Genomic DNA, 23,485 nt, shown 5'->3' with positions numbered 1-23,485 from the left:
CTATTTTAATCAAAAGAAAAAAATTCACAAAATTCATGTTTTTAGAAAATTTATAACATATTTAACATTTTGTAAAGTGTGAAAAGAGTAAAAAAAATTGTTTTACAAATGTTTTTTTTTAAATACAGTATATGTACATATTAAGAATATAATCAGTAATTAAAACGTATTTTTAAAATATATTTTGTAATTTCATATAATTAAAATTTATTTTGAAAAAAAAAAAGTGCAAATTTTGCAAACTAATAAAAATCTTGTCTTAATTTTACAAACTGTTTTTTTTTTGTTATTGTTGTTTATTTGCATTTTTTGATAGATTATAATACATCCGGCAAATTTTGCCACTAAATCCATTTATGTCCAGCTCGGATCTTTTACACTCAAAAGTGGGATAATTTGTCGGATGACACTAAATGACATCTTTCAGAAGTATTCATTAATGCTCATGACAGTGTCAGGTCATAATTATGACAGTCTTGCGACAGTCTTACTACACTACAGTCAAATAAAATGTTACTGGTTAATATTTTTTTGGTGTAAATACACCATAATACAGTGAGGACAGCTGCAGTTTATAGTCCGGTGCGGCTTATCTATGAACAAATCTGTTTTCTTTCAAATTTGGTGGGTGCCGCCTTATAGTCAGGAGCGCTTTATAGCCCGAAAATTACGGTAGTATTTGTTTCTCCAAACATAAAAGTTTAATGAAGCAAGATAATTTTGTATTTTTTTCAAGAAAATACTTTTGTTTTGTGTTTTAGAAACAGCAGCTCAGCAACAAACATCAAAGAGAAGACATCATAGCAAAAATGGCCAACGCGTGATGATTTATTATTCATCAAAAGCACCATGAGAAAACTTTTAAAGATGCATTCAAGGACAGTGGGGGAAACACCATGCAAAGGACACAGCAAAGGCTTTGATGCATGAACACATGTTCTCCTGGTGGTTGTGTGGGGGTGGACTGTTCTCAACTGGGATTATCGCCCGTTGTCCAGCCAGCCCGTGCGTGCACATCTGTGCCAATGTGGGGAGTTCCGGCGTGGTGGGGAAAAATCAGCTTTGAGTGGTTTGATCTGGAGCAAAGTGGCTCGTGATGCCGTGATTTTTATTCTCCAACGTTCGTGATAAACATTTATAATCAGGCATTAGGAGATGATGCCAACAAATATACAGCACGAGAACATGGTACCCCCCTTTTTTTTCTTCTTTTTAAACGCAAAGGAGGTTTACTTCATCCTTTATGTCTTCAAGTGCCGACACAAATGTTTAGTGCAAGACAACAATAGCTTCGCTGTTATATTTGTGCAATAACACTCGCACACACATATAAAGGAAAAAGTCCATCACAGCACTGTTTGTCCATTTCAGTCACTTGACCAAAGTAAAGAAAAGTCACCCGGAAATTGAAATATCAAGTAAACATAAGGAAACACGCTCGTTTCCTCAGATAGTGGCTTTACAGAGAGACGCTCTATAATCTTTTTGTATGGTGAAGAACCGCACGAAGGATGTTTTACCCCCCAAAAACGTAAAAATTATATATATATTTTTTTTTCCCAACAAAATGCCTAACATTTGTGGGTTAAAGTTAAGTTTCTTTTAAGAGTGGGGGGATGTGTAATACATTGAAATACAAACATTGAAAGGTTGACGGTCATATTACAACAAGAATAATGTTGTACTTTTTCAAGAAAAAAAAAAGGACAGATCAAGACAAATAATGTTTTTTTTTCTTTTAAAAGATATGAAAATAAAGTCGCATTTAGGGGACGAAAGAGGAAGGTAAAACATATTTGAGAAATCTTTAGGGGAAAAAGCCAGATTTTTATAATGAGCAAGTTTTCCTCTTTTAAAAAATGTCTTAATTTAAACTTAAATCTCGTAGTAGTAGTAGCTTTCCCCTATCCCAAAAACCTGCCTTTATCCTGGAACAAATACATCTCACAATGGCGCACTTCACAAAAATGTATCAAAAAAGGAATACATTTTAGACAATTCTATGCCTGACAATTGGGTCGAAAAAGAAACTAATCCCTAAAATCATAGAAAAAAGAGACCCAGTGGCGTGCTCTTCAAGCAGTGGAACAAGTGCAAACTTCAAATAAATGCAAAACACTTTGTTTGCTTGTTGAAGGCGGGAACTACAGCTTTGCCTCAAAGTCCATTTGTACAAATGTGAGAAACTAAACAGCCACCACTTGAGTAAATATAAAAGTGGTTCTTTTTTTTGTTACAAGAAATTTGCAGAACATGTTTCTTTGCAAACAAAATGTAATATCACATTGACATTCTTGAGTTCAGTGCAGTTAACAATTTATCCCCATTAAGAAGTAACAAAAACAACCATTTTTCTCCCTTAAGAAGTAACAAAAACAATCTTTGTTTCCCAATGAGTCAACAAGTCAGCAGTCGCTCACGTGGTTTGTTACGGAAGAACATTTGGATGAAGGTCATGAGGAAAAATCAACATCTCACACTAAGTAAAACTAATGAGAGCACGCTGGTGGCCTCTTGACATATTTATAAAAATAAAAAGCACGGTATATAAAAGGTTTGGCATCCAAATAGGTCAGCATAAGGTCAAACACTGAAAATGGTTACCTCCGAGCTCGCTGTTTGTTCAGACGCTTCATGAAGCAGCAGGTCACCGTGGCGATGATGGTAATGCCCACAAACAGGGCAGATGATACGCCCACCACTAGGGGGATCAGGAGGAGGTCGGCAACTACAAAACAGTAGTAGTTTGATTGTTGGTTTTCTTTTATTGTAAGGTGGCTGTCATTGACGCAGTCTAATCCAATGGTTTAGTTAACTTCATTTGGAACGTGAGGGTCTTTTCAAAATAGAGAAGTTTTTACGGGTGCACAGATAACAATTTTATGTCAGATCACTGATTGTTAGTTTTCCCAATTGCTAAAAGCCAAAATCCAACTCGCTAAACCAAATGAGCAGATGGCTAAATACATTTATTAAAACTAAAACTAACCCATTTGTCAATATCACAAACACATTTCACATGAAGACTCCATTCGAAAAACAATCTTCCTTTCTCATAATTCTAAACACATTTTGCGTTGCAAAAACACGAGTTGCAAAAGAACTTTGTTCATGTTCTCAATTGAAAGCTCATACAATGCAAAATGCATGCCACAGTCAGCAAAACCAGAATACAATTAACACATCCGGCTTCATTAGTTAAACACAATGACTCAAAATTGAAGAAACTTGACCCAAATTAATTGATCACACCTATAAAGGAAATTCAGAGTAGTGCTGCAACGATTAATCAATTAACTCGAGTAATTTGAGTAATTCGATTAGGAAAAAGCTTTGACCCAAATTTTGCTGCATTGAGTATTCATTTAATTAGTGGCGCTATAATTAGAGGTGGGAATCTTGGGGCACCTGACAATTCGATTAGTTCATTAGTTACAAAAATTGTACAAAAATCCTCTCAGGCTTAAATAAACTACTATATCAGTATCAAGTTAACAGTTTAAATAAACTACTATATCAGTATCAAGTTAACAGTTCAAAACAGTAAATAAAATACTCAAGTCCCCATTCTGTATCAGCAGCTTTGAACTACATTCAATTAATTTAATGTTGTGAATCAACCGTTAAAGTTGTTAAAATTGCCCTTGTTATTCCAGAATTTCGTTTCAGTCTACTTTCGACATGTGAAAGTGTTAAAACCGTTTCATAATTTAGAGATAGATTCAAGTCAAGATTTTGCTGATTTAGGAGTATTTTAGATAAAAAGTTAATTAGGTTCGCTCGAAAGGTTCACTACAACCGCCTTCCAGAGAAGTCTACTGTTTTAAGATGGCGGTTGTTTACTAACGCTGGCAAGTCTGTTATTTCGCATCTAGTTCTTTATACATGTGATATCTACCGTAGCGTTATGTGGGCGTAGTTTGTAGCAGCTGTCGGCCGCAGTCAGGCATTATTGTTTTTTATCTACCAGCATGAGATGAGCCAGAGCCATAATTTGAGCACTGATGTTTACTCTCGGTCCATTCCTCATTGCGTTCCGAAGACCGCGCTGACTGTGTTTTAGTTCTGCTTTACTTGGGATATTTCTAAATCTTCCACGGCCGAATCGCGAAAAATCTAACAATCGGAAATTTCGCACACCTCTAGTTATAATGGTTTATTTTAAAAGTGTTTTCATTTAGTTTTATTGATTTGGGTGGATACAGTGCCCTCTATTGGCAACAGTGAATATGATGTCATTCATTTAACATGGATGACTCCAGCTGTTCACTGTTAAGACCAACATAAACGAATGTCTTTTTTTTAAATACATTTGTAATTTAGTTTATCAGTATATTTAGCTGTTTTTTGTGGGAACATGTGTTTTAACAATTAAGAGTATTGTAAAAAAAAAAAAAAAAAAAAAAAAGATCCCGCCAAAAAATGTTTTTTTTGCCATATCACCCAATCTCAATTAGTTTTTTTTAAAAATACTTAGAAACTTAAGAAACTAAAGGGTTGTTCAACTTTTTTATCAACCTATAAATTAAATCATCAATTTAAAAAACATAAAAGGTTGACTCCGATTACCTACTGTCTCACATATTTGCGCACCTTTCCTTTTAACAATTGGGTAAATTAGGGAGGATAATGCCAAGTCATGACTATCACCAAATGAACTCCACATTTGTACATCACTCCAATTTTTTACAATCAATGATCACAATCATGCAATGGCCAATCCTTACTAAAAAGTGAGTGAAACATATGTACACGTAAAAGCGTCTTACCTCGGGCATACAAGTAAACAGTGACTGCATTAGACTCTGCCTTGACCCCAGAGTTGTACCATCCTCCATGTGGATCTTGACCCCAGGCTTCGGCGTGGCACGCATACATGCCCTGATCTTCAATAGTGGCCGTGTGGACTCTAAGCCGGTAGCTGACAGCAGACAGGCGGTCCACGCTGACCTCACTGCCATTGGTGTAGATCTCCACGATGCCGTCATACGTGAGCGCAGCGACCGGCCGGGGATCCGCTTGGACAGCAGGCTCGGGCATGGGGCTCGTCACCCTCCTGATCTGCGGCTCGGGGATGGGCCAACGTAGCCACTGCACTTGAGCCTGGGCGGGGCCAGTGGTTGTGATGGTGGCGGTGCAAAGGACGGTGATGGTGCTGCCCCGTTTCAGCAGCGGGCCTCGGGCAATTTGAGCCCTCGCGGAAACTACGACATCTACAATAAATTAACGCGTGCTAAATATTATTGCCTTTAACAAAAAAGGTGATAAAGGTCATAATAAAAAATTGGCCAAAAGTGAGTCCGGTTCAGTTTTTCACCTTTGGTCTTGAGATTGACGGTGACGCCATCAGACCTCAGTGTGAGTGTCGCTGGAGTAGAAGGAGCAGGGATCCTGCGTCCGGCGTAGACGCTCACCATGCAGCGATAAACTCCAGAGTCGGAGGGTCGTGCCGAGAACAATTTCAGGGAGTAGCTGGCCTCCCCCACTTTCTCCATAGAGCCGCCGCTGGCTCGGCTAATGTCGTCGCCCCAGGTCACAACGCCGTCTGGGCTCATCTTGGCCACCTCCACCTAATAGACCAAAAAACGTAATCTGTAAAAACAATGCCCTACAAAACACCGGAGAGCAGCAATTCCAGGGTTGTGTTGGCCAATTTTTCAGAGAAGTACTTTATTTTTAAGGAAATTCTTTTTCCTACCTAAGTCACTCATTTTGGTTTAGAGCAATTTATAGCTAAGTAAGTTAACTTCTCCAAACATAAAACACTAGAGATTTTAGATTTTTGGTAACACTAAATTAACTAATTCACATAACAAGGGACAGATGTTTTAGTGAAGTGGAACTAATCAACTCTACTGTATATGATACTAAAATGTGGTTTCGTCCAGTGGTTTACAAGTTTGGTGGGCACTGGGCAGCTAGGCTAAACATTGCTATGAAAGAAAGTTTAAAATTTATACATACTTTAACCGTATTTTAAACGTGTTTGGTGATACGTTTGAAAGCGAAATGGTGACATCTTATGGTCGATATGTAAACAAACCTATCCCAGCTCTCTGCTATTGCACTGAATTGCACTGTATTATGAATCTAAGAATCTAGAATCTAAAAATCTTACCTCCACGCCTCCAGACCCGACCAGCTCGCCACCTGCAGACCCCCTCTTCATCCACTGGACCTGCAGGCCGGAGTTGACGTCGGAAGGCAGCCCGTTGACGTCGCAGGTCAGAAGGAGAGGCGAACCCACTTGCAGGGTCACCTCACCTTGGGGTGATGATGTCACACTCAGAGACTCGGCTGCAGGGCAATTAGGAGAGTTTAGTTTTCAAAATTTTCATTAAGAGAAGTAGCAAAATTCTGCATTGATTGGTTGTCATTTATTTGTGCAGGTGTACAAATTTTTATCAGCCTGTTAAACAAATATTCAGTGCCCGTTTAACCACCACAAATAATAGATGCATTGTCCTTTATAAACAAAAGGGGAAGGTGCAGAGCAGACACAAACAACATAATCAGGCATTGTTCCTGATTCAATTCCCATTCAGCACATTTTATTACTGAGCGTACAACTGTGTGTCCGACCTACATCTTCACCATGCTATACAACCCAGAAAAGGGGCTGTTAAGTTCCCAAAAGACATAAGTTTGCTTTGTTGCCATTTAACTCTAGTAGTTTAGTATAGTGTTGGAAAAAAGTACAAATCCCAGGTGTAAATAGGTGCAAGGTGGATGAAAAATAATTTTTAATCCTGTGGATCCAAACGTAAGCTTTTAGGCGTAAAAAGCCAGCTAGGCCATGAGGAAACAGGCTGGCATCCAGCTGGTATTGACCCACTACATTCAGTTGGATCATTATCAATGAGAGAGAAAGAGCTGAGCTTGGAACGTGTCAGGGGATTCACGCCAGCACTTGATGAGCCTTCTGAACTGGCCAGGTAGGTAAAGAGATGGAAAAGCAACCAGGATACCCATCAGCTGTCAACAAGCAGTAGGCAGAAATGGGAAAAAAAAGAAACATCCACGCCTCTGACTCAGAAGTCTGGAAAAAGTCCAATGTAGCCACATTGCTGACTTACGCCACAGATACAAATCAGAACATGTTTTTCGATGACATACCTTCAATACAGCTGCAGTCCTCTTACGAAAGAGATTTGAGTAAACTAATGATGTACAGCGAAGGAAAGAAAGAAATTAGATTTCAGCTCGGAATACCTAATTAAAACTTAAATTTTAGGATCTCCCATTTTAAATATTTTAAATGGACGACTACACTGGGACGGTACCTACTGCTTTCCTGTAGACAGGTTAAAGGGAAAGACCTTTATCATGCGGAATGAATTTTGTTTAACAAATTGAAAAAACATAATTTAATTTATCTGATGTGTAATTATGAGGAAATTTGTAACTAAAAGCCAGTATTTTCAGTTAGTAGACGAGATAGCCGTTGGTAGCCATTTTTAAATTCAACTAATATTTTAGCATGTCAAATGCGAGTATCAAAGAACTATTCATTGAGCTATGAATCGCTATCGACAATAGACACTTAATAGACCCAATAGGTGAACCGGGAAAAATACAGTGACAGATTGAACAGGTAGAGTAACTATAAAGAGTGTAAGCCTATTTTTTCAGCTACTTTACACCTATTTTGAGTGTATCAACGCTAAAGTGATGAACACGCATGCGCGTAACTGACGTCAAATTTGTTACATGATGGTTATGCTCAAAAGCGCTGTGATTTTTTGCGCTTGAACATCATGTTCTCAATTACAGAGGTCTAAGAAATCCACGAATTGCTTATATTAGTTTTTTGAGCAACTGACTTTGAAGGTCAATTATACCAGAAATTGTTTTTCCGTTTAAAGCCAAATTCTTACTACCAGCTGAGAAATTCAAAAGGAATTGAGTCTCAAAAACCCCAAACCACAGGCTCAATTTCGGGGTTAGGTCTGATGATGCTAATTTCTGTCCATGTTTGAGGTCATTGTGGCTTCAGGGATGAACATCCTTTGTTTCATGTATAACCACAGTGGCATTTCATTGAAACCATTTACAGAAAACTCTCAAGATGGTTTTTGTATTTTCAGACCACCCAGCCTGGTGACAACAGTCAATAACAACCTATACATCCCTCAACTAGTGCATTTGAACAAGGAAGGATGGCAGTGAAGGATCATATTTTGGTGATAGTTTAAAAGAAATGGACACTAGTTCTGAGTGATATACCTGTATATATCGCCAAAACAATAATAAATTATATGTGGCATTGATTTGTTCTATTTCACCGTCGTCAAATTTAAATAATATACAGTGGTACCTCTACATACGATCACTTCGACACACGATCTTTTCGACATCCGACGTAAAATTTGAGCCGCCATTTGTTTCTACATCCGACGAGTTGCTCGAAATACGACGACATGACAGCACTGCAAACGAACGCACGGTGGATTTTCTTGTGTGAGAAATCAACACAGTTTTCAAAAAAAGTTGATACAGTTGGAGAAACAAGGAAAAAAGTGATGCTTACCTTTGAAATGAAGATGCAAGTTATAGAAAAATATGAGCTTGGGGTGCGCGTCCCTGAACTGGCTCAACAATACAGCTCCATGGTCCTCTTCCGACCACTGTTCGCCACTATTTATAAGTTAAGGTGACAATTATTATTGTGGTAACATTGCCAAGGAAATCGCCAGCTTCGTCACGTTTTTATCATTTATTTAAGAACTTATCCAACACAAAACACCCATTGTCTTAAGCAGTTGACCGCTCTCAAGAAAACGAAAGTATTATCTCTACCGCACCGACCTATCTCACTGAGACGTCACCTTCGCGGTGCGTTCAGGGACAGTAAAAAGTGTCCGCCATATTAGAATCCGATTCGTTACATTATTTACAGGAATAATTATTAATTATTCTTATTATTATTATATTATTCTGAATTATTTATTTATAACTTATTTGTTTTTCTATGTTTAATTGCCATTTGTAACAGTGCCAGCAGTATTTATTAAGAATTTAGTGTATGTTTTTAGGCTTTGGAACGAATTAATGGAATTATAATGTATTCCTATGGGAAAATCCTGCTCGACATACGACCATTTCGACTTACAAACAAGGTCCTGGAACGAATTAAATTCGTATGTAGAGGTACCACTGTACTATGATAATACACCAACTAATGTAAATTACCAGCGAACCAAATCTGTGACAAATCTCCACACAGCACCAATGTCTGCTATTTTTTATGTACCATAAATGCAGGGAGAAATACTTTGCTTCCAGTTGCAAGGCTCAACCCTCCCCTATTGGTTGTTGCTCAGTGTCAGTGATTCAGCTGTGCTAAATGATGGCTAAAGGAAGTGAAACTCCTGAAATTTTTGCCCCGATCAAAGAAACGCAATTGCTGGTATGGGAATACTTCAGCTACAAAAAAGTTACAGAAGCCCATGTTGCCTATGTTGAGAAAGAGAGTGTGTGTATAATGTAAACATGATACGAGTCATACACACGTGCTTTTTCTGGAAAATAATTATTTTTGTTCTGATGATAATAATGTTAAGCTGTGGCTTTACAGTCACCTAAAGGACTGCATTTATTTTAATTTAGAATATTTCAGGTTTTTTTATCATTTATTTTAACTTAACATTATACTTATGTTCCAATTTGCTAATATGTTTTGAAAAATAAAAATCGTTTTCAATGGAGGAAAAAAAGCTGTTTTTTTTTTAACCCAGATATCGCAAGGTAACACATTTTAGAGCTGTATTTAGCTTAAGGTTATCATACCGACAGAATCTCATACCGGCACATGCCTATGGCGGAAAACACAGACAAGACTGAAAAAGCAGTTTCTGCTCTTGCACTCCTTTTTAAAAGAAACTGCTGTATTTTAAGCCAAAACAACTGTTGCGTTTAATAGAACTATATGTCTATATGCTGTCATAGCAGATTCATGGCGCATGAAGCCCCCGAACTGTCCGTTTTACCCTGAAAACCCCCGTTTACAGACGTCGCGCAACCGCTTTTGTTTCAGCCCAGCCATAAAACGAAGATAATTAATTATATTTGTTATTCAAAATGTCTGTCGTTTTTAGCTTAGAATCATTCATTGATGTCTCATATTTCGAAAAAAAAAAAAAAAACGGCTTTAGAAAATTATTCACTCACATATTTTAAACTTCTAAAACAAATTATGTCGCAATGAAAAAAATGGCGTCTGTAAAAAAAAGTCACGGATATCGACCTCATAACTATCGCATAATTGTATTTTTTTGTGACTGTCGCATTTTCTCTGATATGTTCGATGATAAATAATCGATCCAAACAAGAAAAATAGAAAAAAAAACGTTTAGAAGGGTAAATATATGAAAAAGAACATCTCGACCACTCCTTGATGTCTGCGATTTCTGCATCGCGGCCCTTGTTATATGACCATGTTTCACACATAAAATCCCCAAAAAATCCAGCTTTGGCCATTCACAGCTGTGTCTTGACACTCACTGATACATGCGACATGGAGTTTTTGGATCAAAACAAGTTAAGTACGCGTAACGCGATAATATCTCGTTAAAGTCATGGCGTCTGTAATTCTGCTCTCGCGTGTTCTCGCCTCCAGATAGGGTTTTGCTGTTTAAAAAACTTTTTTTCTAAGAAAATGCCCTCCAGTTCAAAAAAATTCTTCCCCCAGAAAATTTAGATTTTGAGCTTTCGAATGATGTATCACACATGCATATCGGACATTTTTGAAATTTGGCCAAATTGGGGGTCTCAAAGCGGAACTTCAAGTCACCCGAGTGTTTTCCGCCCTATGTATATTGGAGTCGGGCGGTGTACCAAAAATTTACCGCTACTGAAATTCTTCACGATGACTGACATAATTTTGACCATGTTGGTAAATTCGGTAATCTTATAAAACAAGAAATAGTCTTTTCATTCCGCTTTGACTCTGTGTTGTTCGGCTATGTTCATTCCCCTTTAAAAAAGCAGCCAGTGTGCTTACGTATGAAGTCACGTGGTTATCAGGAACTCAAACAGATGCCCGGTAGGGTAACGCTACAAGCAAACGTGATAAAGTCGGGCTTAAGGGAGCTTCGCCAAACTTTCACCCGACATTAAGTAGAGTCTTGGCGGCCTCCAGACGGGCTTTCACCCGCTTTCCTCCCTGGTTCTCACGATTTCAGGAGCGTGTGTTTTCAGTGCTTTCTACTGATAGCCAGGCCACAGGCTAACGCTAGCGGCTAACACCGGCTACATATGAACGTGATGGACTCGGATAGCGGCTCTAACCTTGTCGAAACGGCTGAAGTTAATGATCGGACTGTGCACGGACTGCATCCAGCAATTAGTATGTCGCGTTATTTTGTATCTGTGTGTGTGTGCGTGTGATTTCTTTGATATCTTTTATGATGGTAAAGCTTTCATCATAATTTATAATCCAACAGTAACCGTTTTAATGGCCACAGCTATTTTTCTGTATGTGCTTGCTTAATTTTGTGTCATTACTGCCATCATAAAATCTTAAATGTTTCATTGGCACAAGAGCAATATAGCTTTAATGTGCATGTGTCTGGGGGGGGGGGGCATGTATTAAAAAATGCTCTGGTAAAAAAAAAAAAACCTTGAAGTAAACACTTGTGTTGAGTAATTATGTCACAGCAGCCATTATCAATACGTGGTTTGAAGTGTACTGTTCAAGCTATAAGGCATTTGTGTTACAACGACATGTTTGCACAGTCGTATTAATTTTTATAATGTTGTACATTGTTCAAGTCATACAAGCTGTTACAAGCTGTTATAAATGTTCATAATTGAATTCTTATTGTTTACAAGAAATTTTTATATATTTAATGTTTAGACTGCATTTACAGTTGTTAAATATGTGAAATTGAAAGCTGGTAAATAAATCAATGAGAAACAGTTAATTTGTATTCCATGCATTGATTCAGATTTTCAAATTATATAACAGTTCGCTTGAGCGAATTTGTCGTCATTTATCGTTATCGAGGTAAATCTGCTCAATTCACCGTGATATGTACTTAAGGCCATATCGCCCAGCCCTTATATCCACTACTACTGCAATGGGAAGGAATCCTCCACTAAACCCCAGATTTCAGGTTTCAGATTTATATCCCCGTATAAGGTGACTCGAGATTTACCCGCGTCATTGCTTTCACACAAGGAGAGATATCCCGGGAATAACGCGGGTTGGACACATTCACATACTTGTGACTTCCCGTGTTGCCGACTCGGCACTCTCTGTGCAGGGAGGGCGGCTGGCGTGATTTTATAACCCGGACATTCTATCCAGGCATGAAAATGGGTCAGGGGTTAAAAAGGTGAGAAGGGTGTGGAGGAAATATGTTCCAGTACACTGTATTGTACACCCCAACAAAATATTGAGCTCTGTCGACCCACACTGTGTTTCAGCAGGGCCATGCAGAGACCGGTGGAGGGGTGGGTGATCGTAGATCAAAAGGGGCACATGAACAAGTATTTAATACACCTTAAAACAACATAACTTCAATTTTAACCAGCTTTAGATAATAATTGGCTGCGACTGTGACATACTTTAATTGGGAGGGGGCAACAGTGAATAGAAATCAAAACTGTCATCAACACTTTCTGGCTGTGACTCAGTCAGTCTGCCTCTTTTCTTCCTTCAACCTCTGCATCAAAACTTCCTTCCTCAACTTGTTCATCTGAGAACAAACCACATCAGATGGTCACTGAGCCACCAACAGCACAGTTTTCTTAAAACTATTATTTCATTATTATCCATACTTAACAACTCTAGCACCTAATGATTAATAAAGCAATGACATAAAAATCTTATAGAAAAATAACATTGTAATTGTGTTTATAATTGGATTTAATACCAGACTATCCTTGCAAACTTGTTCTTACCAGGTCTGCTATTCACCCAGCTGATGAGGTATCCACTGCCTTTAGCAGCCTCATCTAACTCCTTTTTTTATCCCTCAATCTCCCTTCCCTACGACGCATGTCTATGTAATGAAATATAAATAATTAAAAAAACAAACAGACTCCCCGGTGGCTTTTAGTTTTAAAGCTTTCTTAATTTCTTTCTCACTCAATAACGATGGAGTTAGATTTGTGTTTTTATTATTCAATCAAAAAACAAAGTTACTTCTATCAAAAACAAAGTTGCTTCAATCAAAATACAGTATATACTTTTAATCCCCAAAAGTAGCTTCAATAAAAAAAAAAAAAAAAAGTTTTTGATTGCAATAATAAATTTGAGACAAAAAAAGCATTTGAAAACTATTTTTCTTGATTGAAACAAATTTTTCCATTTAAGTAATGTTATGCGTTTGGGCCACATTTTGGCTAGGACATTTGTGTCTTTATTATTCAATCAAATAAGTTGGGGCGCTACTTCGCGGTTTTCACTTATTGCGGCGGGTTCTGGTCCCCATTAACCGCGAAAAACGAGGGATCCCTGTATTTCTGAAAAGCTTTAAGAAGCAGGACTCACTACCACCACTCGTTGGGCCGCTGTTGTGCCGACACCGGCCGTCAGCTCAAATCCAAGCCGAAAATAACGCGTCTCCGGCGGACGACGGGAGCGATGTGAGGCGCCCCCTCCATCCGAGAGAATGCCGCTTAATTTGACTCAACAGTGTGTTTCTTCGTTTATATTACCGCTAAATACACAAGCTTGACGCCAATTTAACGGGAGCTATTTTTTTTCATGGGAGATTTGGCTAGCTCTGGCAGTGTTCAACGCAAGCTGCAACGAATGGCAGTAACTTTTTTATATTGCAAAACGTGAAAACGATTGAAACCATTACTCACCAAATTCAATCTGCTGGCAAATACAGGCAAGTGTGTATGCTGCGCTCTGGTCTGCCCCGATGTGGATAAGGCCTGCTTTTTGTTTTCGCTGCTTTGCAATGCAACCGAAGGCTCTCCGAGCACTCCATGTACACGCGTAAGGAGTGCGCGCGTTTGGAATAATGGAACGCAGCTTGGGCCGATGATTGGTTCTCGTCAGCGAAGCATCTAGAAGGATTTGCTGACTGTGTTCTTAAGTGCTCAGTTTACGTACTAAGTTAATCACATGATGATAATAATAATAATTAAATAAAACCTCCTGACCCCCCCCCCTCCTCCCAAAAAGAATTTCTCCTCGGATCTACGCAATTCACGTAGGTCGCCCTTTTTGACTTCAAAATGGCGAATTTCGCCGAAAGGTGAGAGATTTTCATGCCTGTCTATCATTTTGGGTCGGCATGGGGAACAAAATAAACCTCACATTTCCAAAAATGGACGATATTGGACTTTCTCTAATTTCGTTATATTTTCAGTTTAATATTGCTATTTCCAGTTTGCCATGTTGATAATTGCGATGTTTGTTTAACGTTTTTCTTCTTACTGCGAAGATAGAGGAAATGAAGATCGGCCCACCATGATATTTACGTCATCAACCATCGCGCTGTGACCCGGAAATTTAACGCCTGCTTTTACACAGACCGCTTCTCGGGAAAGTCCCGGACATTGCACAAAGACGCGTAAATGTCCACACCATCTCCGTGACAGACGACCCGGGAAATTGCTTTCACACAAAAGGGCTACCCGTGTAAATCCCAGGATTTTAACTGTGTTTAGGTATGTGTGAAAGGGGCATATCAAAAACATATGAACATATAAAATAGCCCATATCATGATAGAATATGTTTTTTACATATCGCTCTGCACTATTGGACACCATCGCCATAAATTGTCAAATGATTTAAAATGAAAAACAGCAGATTCCTATTGCCTTTTGGAGCCACTGTATTGCTTACTTGGAAAAAGGAAAAAATCCTCCAAATAAAGTTGGGGCACTTTTAATTCTTGGCCACTGTGTGTGCAGTTATTTCAAAAAATAGTTCAGGAGTTTCTTCTAATCCTATTTCATTTGTAAGAAATTCAGTAAAAGGATGTGAATGTACTCACAGAGTTGCTTAACAGTCAGGTTTCCAATGTCCAGCGTCCTGTGGGCAATCTTCTGCCACGAGCGGTCCGGGTCACGAATCCACTGTGCGGCCTCGCAGAAATATGCTCCTGTGTCTACAGGCTGCAGCACCCTCATTTTCATAACGTAGACATCCTGGCCGCCATCGCCATTGCGCTTCTCCAAAGTAATATCGCCGTCATCATAGCGCTTTTTATAGGCACGCCCCGGCACAACGCCCAGCAGCTTGTCGATGGAGATGATCTCGCGCACCGTGCTGAGCTCCGGTCCCGCCGCCCCGCTAGAGCCCGCTTGGCCTCCGCGCTTCCCGAAAGTGACGGACAGGTGGGTGAGCTGCTCCGAGCGGATGCTGGCCGAGCACGTCAGGGTTAATTCGGCGCCTTCGGGGAGGGGCTGTCCGGTCAGGGAGCGGGTGTAGCTTATCTGGAGTGTGTCAGGGATCACTACATGCCACGGGGTCAAAAGAGGAACATTTAATTTTAATCAGCCGCCACAGGAAGTATATCATATTAAGAAGGTCTGAGAACTGTGAAAGTAATAACACAGTACTTCCTACAACATAAGAAAAAAATTCTTCATAGATTACCTATAAATTGTCCATACGTGTGAATGTGTTGTTTGTTTATATTTGCCCTGATGAAACAATTTGGATTCAAGTGGAATGTAACAATCAGTGTGACCAATCTGACGCTAAAACGTAACCCGTTTGGCAGCTTTTCGACAAGGTTATTAACATCTTTGCGTCAATGTGGACTTCCTGGATTGGACTGTGCTAGAGATATCACACCATGTAGAATGAGCCAAGAGACTTGTTAGACACTTAACATTACAACTACAATAATGTGCATGATGTTAAATCAATAACTCTGACAGCTTCAGTCAAAACTGACAGTCTCTGTTGTTTAAAAAAAAAAAAAAACTGAGGGCAGGCTCATATCCTTCAAAAGATCATTCCTGAGGAAGTGGTTGGTTGCATGTTACTTCATAGGCACTCCACTTCTTGCAGTATATAAATTAAAGTACATAAATACGTTAATAATATATAAAATAAATTTGTGTATTTTAATTCTATTTTTAAGATAATATTTTGTTTGCTACTTGAGAGATGCTTGTGAAGACATTTGCTGAAATAGTTTTTTCACCCACTGTGTACATTTTTGTCTTAACTACTGGCTATCCATTATTTTTTTTAGCCTTTATAAATTTCACTTTTTAATAATTGTATATTCTCCTCTAATAATAGTGTATTCATCTAAATATTTTGTATATTTACTGGCTATATTTGTGAACCTGGTGTTATTCCACTACATTTTGGAATTTTTCTTCATTTGCCTTAGAATGTTTTATTATTTCATGCGTTATTTTTCTATGATAATATTCATGCCTGATATTTTGCACTTTCCAATATATGTGTACTGTATTTTTAAACCTGTTTTACCTGGAACATTTGTACAAGCTCAAGATGTTTTTGCCCAATGTTTGTATTTAACTCTATTATGTATGAGGCTTTTTGTTAATATTTGTGTATATTTCAAACATAATTTATATTATTTTTGTAGAAAGTGTGTACATTGCTGAAATACATGTGAATCATCAATCAAATAATATCGTTCAATGATTTTAACATTTTTTAACAATATTTTGTATTAGTTATTAGTAGAGCTGGGAATCTTTGGGCACCTAACGATTCGATTACGATTACGATTCAGAGGCTCCGATTCGATTATAAAATGATTATTGATGCACCCCCCCCCCCCTTTTTTTTTTTTTTTAAATGAAATGTTTTGTACATTAGTTCCAAAATTGTTCAAAAATCCTCTCAGGCTAAACCAAACTACTATTTCAGTATCAAGTTAACATATAGCAGTAAACAAATATACAAAAATAACAGTAAATAAAAAACTCCAGTCCCCATTCTGTAACAGCAGTTTTAAACTACATTCAATTAATTTAATGTTGTGAATCAACTGTTAAAGTTGTTAAAATTGCTCCCGTTATTCCATAATTTCCCTTTTGTCTACTTTCGACATGTGAAAGTTAAAACTATTTTAAAGATAGATTCAAGTCAATATTTTACCGATTTAGGAGTATTTTAGATAAAAAGTTAATTAGGTTTGCTTGGAAGGTTCGCTACAACAGCCTTGCAGGGAAGTGTACTGCTTTAAAGTGCCTGTGACACGAAAAAGCATGTTTATTTCATAATACACGTGGTATTTTATGCTCCTGAATGATATGGACCGCTTGGATGTGTGTGGAAGCGTCGCTATATTTATTTAGTTTTTTGAATCCCGCGCCAGGAAAGTGACTTCCGGCTTCGGTCTTGCATTGAGGAGGAGGGCGCTGTGACGTGTACGGTAGAAGACGTCCTCTTCACGCTACAGTGCACTGTTGTGTATGAGGACGAAGGATTCAGCTGATTTTGCGGATTAATACGTTTATTTTTCGCATCACGCCAGCCAAACGGCTGCAGAAAAATCATTCTGTATGAGGGAGAGGCGTATGCGCCTTTTTGGAGTTTCAAAAGGTTCCCATTCACCGTGGATATTTACTGTGGGACCATTGGACTTACGAGGAAGTGAGTAAACATCTTGTTTTGTATTATGTCAAATACGAATACAGCGATTACAAAGTAAACACTACAAACTTCCTTTAAATGAAGGACTACTTACGTTTGATCATTGATAGGCATGTAAAAAGCTCTCCTAATGCATTAGCAGCAGCACGTTAGCTGCGTTAGCGCCAGCCACCCTCCTCCGGGGAACGAACTGTAAATTGCTCTCCGCCGGGCGGTTTGCCGATCCGCTAAGACATTCGACAACCGGGTCGTCATGTCAAATAATCCAGGATAGCTATGTGTGATTTTCCGCTTTGAAGACTTTGAAACATCACTCGGTTCGGGTTAGCATGTCGGCTAGCTGTCACTCCTTCTGGTTTGTTTACATTCTCCGAAGCCGGGGAACGGAAATGACATATGTCCGATTTAGGTGTCATAAAATATCGTTCGGGAGGTGCGACAGTAAAGGTGAAGTCGACAGTTTTGACCATTATGTAGTAATTTTGCCATGTCGTCTTGAATAAATGGATTTTTATTATTTCATATTCCATTTAGCACAAGATTGTTATTTGTCTTGACCATGCCATTTATTTAGCAATTGGGGAAAATACTTGGATAAAAAGAATATCCTGTAAAAATATGGAAGTAAAGAGACAGAAACAATGACATTTTGCCGCTGTCTTCGTCGCGTTTTCCTCATTGTGAATAGTTCCCCCTCGACGGGCTGACTGGTCCTTCTCAAGCCATTTATATAGCTATTGGGGAAAAATACTTGGATAAAAAGAATATCCTGTAAAAATATGGAAGTAAAGAGACAGAAACAATGACATTTTGCCGCTCTCTTCGTCGCCTTTTCCTCATTGTGAATAGTTCCCCCTCGACGGGCTGACTGGTCCTTCTCAAGCCATTTATATAGCTATTGGGGAAAAATACTTGCATAAAAAGAATATCCTGTAAAAATATTGGAGTAGAGAGACTGAAACAATGACATTTTGCGGCTCTCTTCGTCGCGTTTTCCTCGTTCTGAACAATTCCCCCTCAATGGGCTGAATAGTAAAACCGATGAGCCCAGTTTACGGCTGACGTCATCCACCTGTTGGGGACGCTAAAGCCCTATAATGGTAGGCGTGGCTAACCGGCAGATTAAAAGACTAATTTCTCGTCATCTGTTGTATATAGTCGAATCGTCTCAAAATATGATTCTAATTCACATAATAATGCCATTTAAGACTTTTTTTCTGGTGTCATATGCTCTTTAAGATGGCGGCCGTTTACTAACGGCCGCATCTAGCTTTTTGTAGATGTGCTGCTCACGCTACCGAAGCAATTTTCCATCTAGTCCTATATAAATGATATCTACCATTACATTATGTGGATGACGTACTTTGTAGCAGCTTTTCGGCAGCAGTCAGGTATGTTGTTGTGTTTTTTTATCTCGTGGCATGAGTTGAGCTAGAGCCATGAGTTGAGCATTGGCATTACCCGAGGGGCCGGGTAATGAGAAGCATGATGTTTAGCTACTCTCGCTGCATTCTTCCTCGTTGTGCCCCGAAGACCGCGCGGCGCGCTGAGTGTGTTGTACTTCCGCTTTACTTGGCATATTTCAATAATCGGAATTTGGATGTTTGTGAATCGTTCTCGAATCTTCCACGGCCGAATCGCGAATAATCTAAGAATCGGAAATTTTGCACACCTCTAGTTATTAGCACAAAAAGTATGTCCTTTTTTCTCCAATGTTTGTGTATGTTCAACGTTGTTTGTTGGATTAGGCTCACTGTTCATTATAAGATTATGCATTTATACCTGATTAAGCAGGGGTCCCCAAACTACAGCCCGCCTCCACATTTGGCCCGGCCCCCTGAACAATACCAGTCAGAGAGCATTTTGATTTTTTTTTTTTGGTCTTCAATATTGTTATTTATTTCCTGGCTTTTTTCTGTGAAGAACCCAGAGAGAGTTATTTGGTTATTATCTATTTAATTAATAGTGTTGTTATTATATTATATTATATTATATTATATTTATTTTATTTTATTTACTTTTGTTCCGTGAAGAATCCAGAAAGGGTTATTTGATTGTGGCTTTCTGAAAAACAATAATTTTTTACATTTAGGCACTCCTGGAATCATCACCCTTTTTCTGTTACAAACTGACCCCGGCCCCTCATCAGAGAAGGGAAAAGTTATGTGGCCCTCACAAGAAAAAGTTTGGGGACCCTGGTGATTAAGTGTTGTGTGGCATACAGTAAGAGCAGATGATGCACGGTGCCTGTTTTACCTTTGACGACTACAGAGCCACTGTATGACCCCTGGTAAACGTTGTCCGTGCTTGGCGTGTAGCACTCGTATTTGCCCTGGTCGTCGGTGCGTAGCCTTTGCAACACCAGCCTCACATGGTCGCCGGAGTCACGGTCCACCCTCACTTCCCCGTTCCTCACCCGGGCTTGGAAGGGGGCGTAGGGGAAGCCTTTGTCTTTGGTGGATACCACTCCTATCGGTCTTCCGCCGGAGTCGTCCCTGTACAGGAACCACTCAAAGTCCTGCGTTCGCGGGCCTTCATAGCCAGAGACGGCGCAGGGCAAGGAAAGGGAGAAGCCAGCCACGCGGTAAAGCGGTCCTTCTGGAACAGTCACCTCGCGGGATGCCGTCAACTGGAGCGCTACGAGAGAAAGAGACAACACAGCAAACAGAGATTATTCTCAGTGTTTATTCGTTTTTGTCCGCTTCCAATTCATTTGAACTAAATCTAATGGATTGGACATCTAACAGCGTCATCGGCAGCCCATGAGTTAACCATGTGAAAAATTTAATTTGGCAATACAGCTCTAGTGTTGACCTCGTGTTGACCCTTTTTTTCTTTATTTGGCTGAAACAATGATTCTGTTTAGAAGGACGCACATTTTTAACGTTGGAACCTTGCCCTGGAGAGGATTTTCATCTTAATCTGCCAGCAGTGGCAAAAGCAAAGGAATAAATTCACCATCACTTGATGCCAAATGTTTTTTTTTTGCTCTCCCTTTAACCTCAACTAAAATGGATTACAACCTGAACAAACCTGAATGACTGGACGTGTGTGTGTAAACGTGTGCGGGCTTACAACACACTATTGGGCGAGCCACTGCGTCACCGTTGACACACCCGTGGATAATGACGTGGGGGCTGAGCTAGGAAGCTTAAGCGGATCGAGACCTAATTAACATGGGACTCAGGGGCTACAACTGATAGGGTAGCAGCAGTTTGTGACAATACTCAACGCTGTCTGGATTAGTCAGGCCTAGACGTTGGGCGAGGGCGCGGTTATGTTTGCAAAAAAAAAAAAAAGAGAGAGAAAATACACATACACAAGCTCAGGGAGGTCTGGAAAGTTCCATATTTGCATCTTGTTTGGGTTGATACTAGTCATACTTTTGATAGTCACACTTTTTCCCAATGGTCAGAGTTTTAGCTTGCTGCACTCACCATGCACCCACAAAGTCCTTTAATGCAAACACTTTCAATTACTGCAAGCTGTCAATGTTAAGCCATTGCGGGAAGCAATGAGGAATTTAAAACTGAATTCATATTTCTGTATCCTTATAAGTATAACAATTACATTTCAATTAAGTACAGTACTAATACATTATTATTCTTTTTTTTCAAATAATTTAATACCTTTACTACTTAAAAAAAAAAAAAAATCACATTTCTACTTAACTATTCAGAATAACAGTATTACTGACTTTACTCGACTCATAAAATGATACGTGTGTTGAAAAACTACATTCACACATCCTGACTATAATCTGATTCAACAAAATATGATTACTTATCACATAACTTTCGATCATTAAAAAAAAAAAAGTTTTCATAAAATTCCAACTTTCAAATCTTGAAAAAAAATTAACCATTTCTGTAAAATTATCACTTCATACCATAAAATGACAACTTTGCCTTTGAAATAGTCCTTTTTGTTGAAAAATGTTTTTTATACAAAATGATGCAAAACACTGCTACGCAAATTCTTTTTTCTCTTAATATCAAATTGTCAAATAATGATATAACATATACAAATATATAAAAATTATAGAGAATGAATGCAACTGACATTGCAACTTTGTATTTTAAAATATTTAACGTTTCTTCAGAGCAATACAAAATTCAACTGTGATGGCTGGCGTTACGTTGGGAAGAAATTATGAATTTAAAACGGAATTCGCATCATAATTATAATCATGTTTCAGTGCCACTGAAGGCGACAGACGTCCAAACCGTTTGGACTGGGAAGGGCAGCAGCATCAATGGCAGCTAATAAATACAGTATATTTATAGAATAGAATAGAATAGAATAGAATAGAATAGAATAGAATAGAATAGAATAGAATAGAATAGAATAGAATAGAAAGCTTTCATTGTAATTGTGCAGAGTACAACGAGCTTTTATGCTTTGTCATAAAGTGCCCCAGATATAAGTACAAATGTTTATGAAATAACATCACAGCAAAGTGCCCCACATATAAGTACAAACGTTTATGAAATAACATCAAAGCCATTAGAACATAGAGAAGGTTGTTGTGCTGTTTAAGAGTTCTAAGTAGTAATATGGCAAATTTACGTGGACAATTTAAAAACGGTTCATCTTTATTTCAAGTCGTCTTTAATTGAAACCAAGTGAATAATTTTAAACATTGAAGCGGACCTTGACAAAAGGATCAATTTCACGCCTAAAAAATCAGTGACACTAACTGAACTCGCAACAAACTCCCGATACAAAATTATTAATATCTTGCTTTATGACATAGACGTGGGTCAAATTTAAACTGAGCATTCTTTGGCCCGTATTTCAGCCATTCACCCAATTCGGCTCAATTCGGCTGTGTAATTGTTGCATAAACCACGCACCCAAAACTAAGTTCTTTCAAATCGAGCATCCCGGTCAGTAACATAAGATGGCTGCATCGTACGACAAGTGCATCAATACGCCATCAAGTAAATGCGCGTGGCCGATGAGTAGTGAAACGTGCACGCACGTACACACAATCCTTTCCAGGTATCGTAGCTCACCATAATGCAGAAAGACGAATAAAGTAGTTTTTATCCCAGCCATGGCGCTTAATGTTCCTCCGCGTATTACTCCCGTCTCCAGTGCTCCCTCCGCCGTGGCTCGCCGCCGCTCATCCCGCCACGAACCTCTCCAACCGCCTGTTGACGAAATAATACAAATGAATGACATGAATATATTGGCGCCTTGGGATTCCCAACGCCATGTTTTCATTTATCTTTTCAAATCTACAAAACGAATTACCTGCTTTCGGTACCGGCAGTTAGACGCTGGAGGAGGAACACTTAAAACAGTCCGAATTAAAACTTAAGATAATATTCAGCTTTGATGAGAGAATTTCGTCTCCTAGTGGTTTGCATCTTCATCGTTACAGTGGGCTGACTCGGGGGAGGAGCCCAAACAACGAAGACAAACCGGAACCATTGGGCTACAGCGTGATCATCCAAAACAGCAGATGGCACCCGAGAAGAAAAATAGGATCTGCGCGAGAAGAAAAATAGGATTTTCGGGAACAACCGGAAGTAGTTTACACTACTGTATATATATATATATATATATATATATATATATATATATATATATATATATATATATATATATATATATATTTTTTTTTAGATTTTTTTTCTCAAAATGTGTATTAAGTGACTTCTTATATATTTATTTAATACATTCATCTTATTTTTTATACACAACAACAATAATAAATTCAATAATGCTTGAGTATGTAAAATAGTTATCTACCTATTTTATTACGTAACAATACTTTACGGGATTGTATTTACGTATATTATTACGTACAATATTTACGTAGTTCGTATTTGTATTCTACAAGCGTAAAGCGTTGCACTCTAAAATAAACCGAATTATTCACAGCGATATACAGGCTACATGTTTTAACCTCTGCTATTATT

The 23,485-nt window shown here is 38.6% G+C and overlaps 1 protein-coding gene across 1 annotated transcript; it reads right to left on the bottom strand.

Annotated features, from left to right (window-relative positions):
* Window positions 1-810: 810 nt before the first annotated feature.
* igsf8 (immunoglobulin superfamily, member 8) lies at window positions 811-22,980 on the bottom strand. The gene is made up of 8 exons (XM_057846641.1): window positions 22,815-22,980; window positions 22,574-22,711; window positions 19,812-20,192; window positions 14,962-15,423; window positions 6,119-6,297; window positions 5,318-5,570; window positions 4,770-5,213; window positions 811-2,728 (listed from the first exon to the last, which is right to left on the bottom strand). Exons 2-8 carry the CDS (start codon window positions 22,614-22,616, stop codon window positions 2,601-2,603), a joined length of 1,890 nt encoding a protein of 629 aa, XP_057702624.1. The 5' UTR covers window positions 22,617-22,711; window positions 22,815-22,980; the 3' UTR covers window positions 811-2,600.
* Between the last annotated feature and the right edge of the window lie 505 nt (window positions 22,981-23,485).

The sequence above is a fragment of the Corythoichthys intestinalis genome, chromosome 9, assembly GCF_030265065.1.
Source record: "Corythoichthys intestinalis isolate RoL2023-P3 chromosome 9, ASM3026506v1, whole genome shotgun sequence".
In the NCBI taxonomy this organism is placed as follows: Eukaryota; Metazoa; Chordata; class Actinopteri; order Syngnathiformes; family Syngnathidae; genus Corythoichthys; species Corythoichthys intestinalis.
The sequence above is the reverse complement of the archived record's forward strand: the minus strand, read 5'-3'. Positions and strand labels throughout refer to the sequence as shown.

Coding starts and splice junctions, on each gene's coding strand:
- igsf8 (XM_057846641.1), bottom strand. CDS start 22,616: ATGGCTGGGATAAAAACTACTTTATTCGTCTTTCTGCATTATG. Junction 20,193..22,573: donor ATTCGTCTTTCTGCATTATG/GTGAGCTACGAT, acceptor TTTCTCTCGTAG/CGCTCCAGTTGACGGCATCC. Junction 15,424..19,811: donor TGGCTCTGTAGTCGTCAAAG/GTAAAACAGGCA, acceptor CGTGGCATGTAG/TGATCCCTGACACACTCCAG.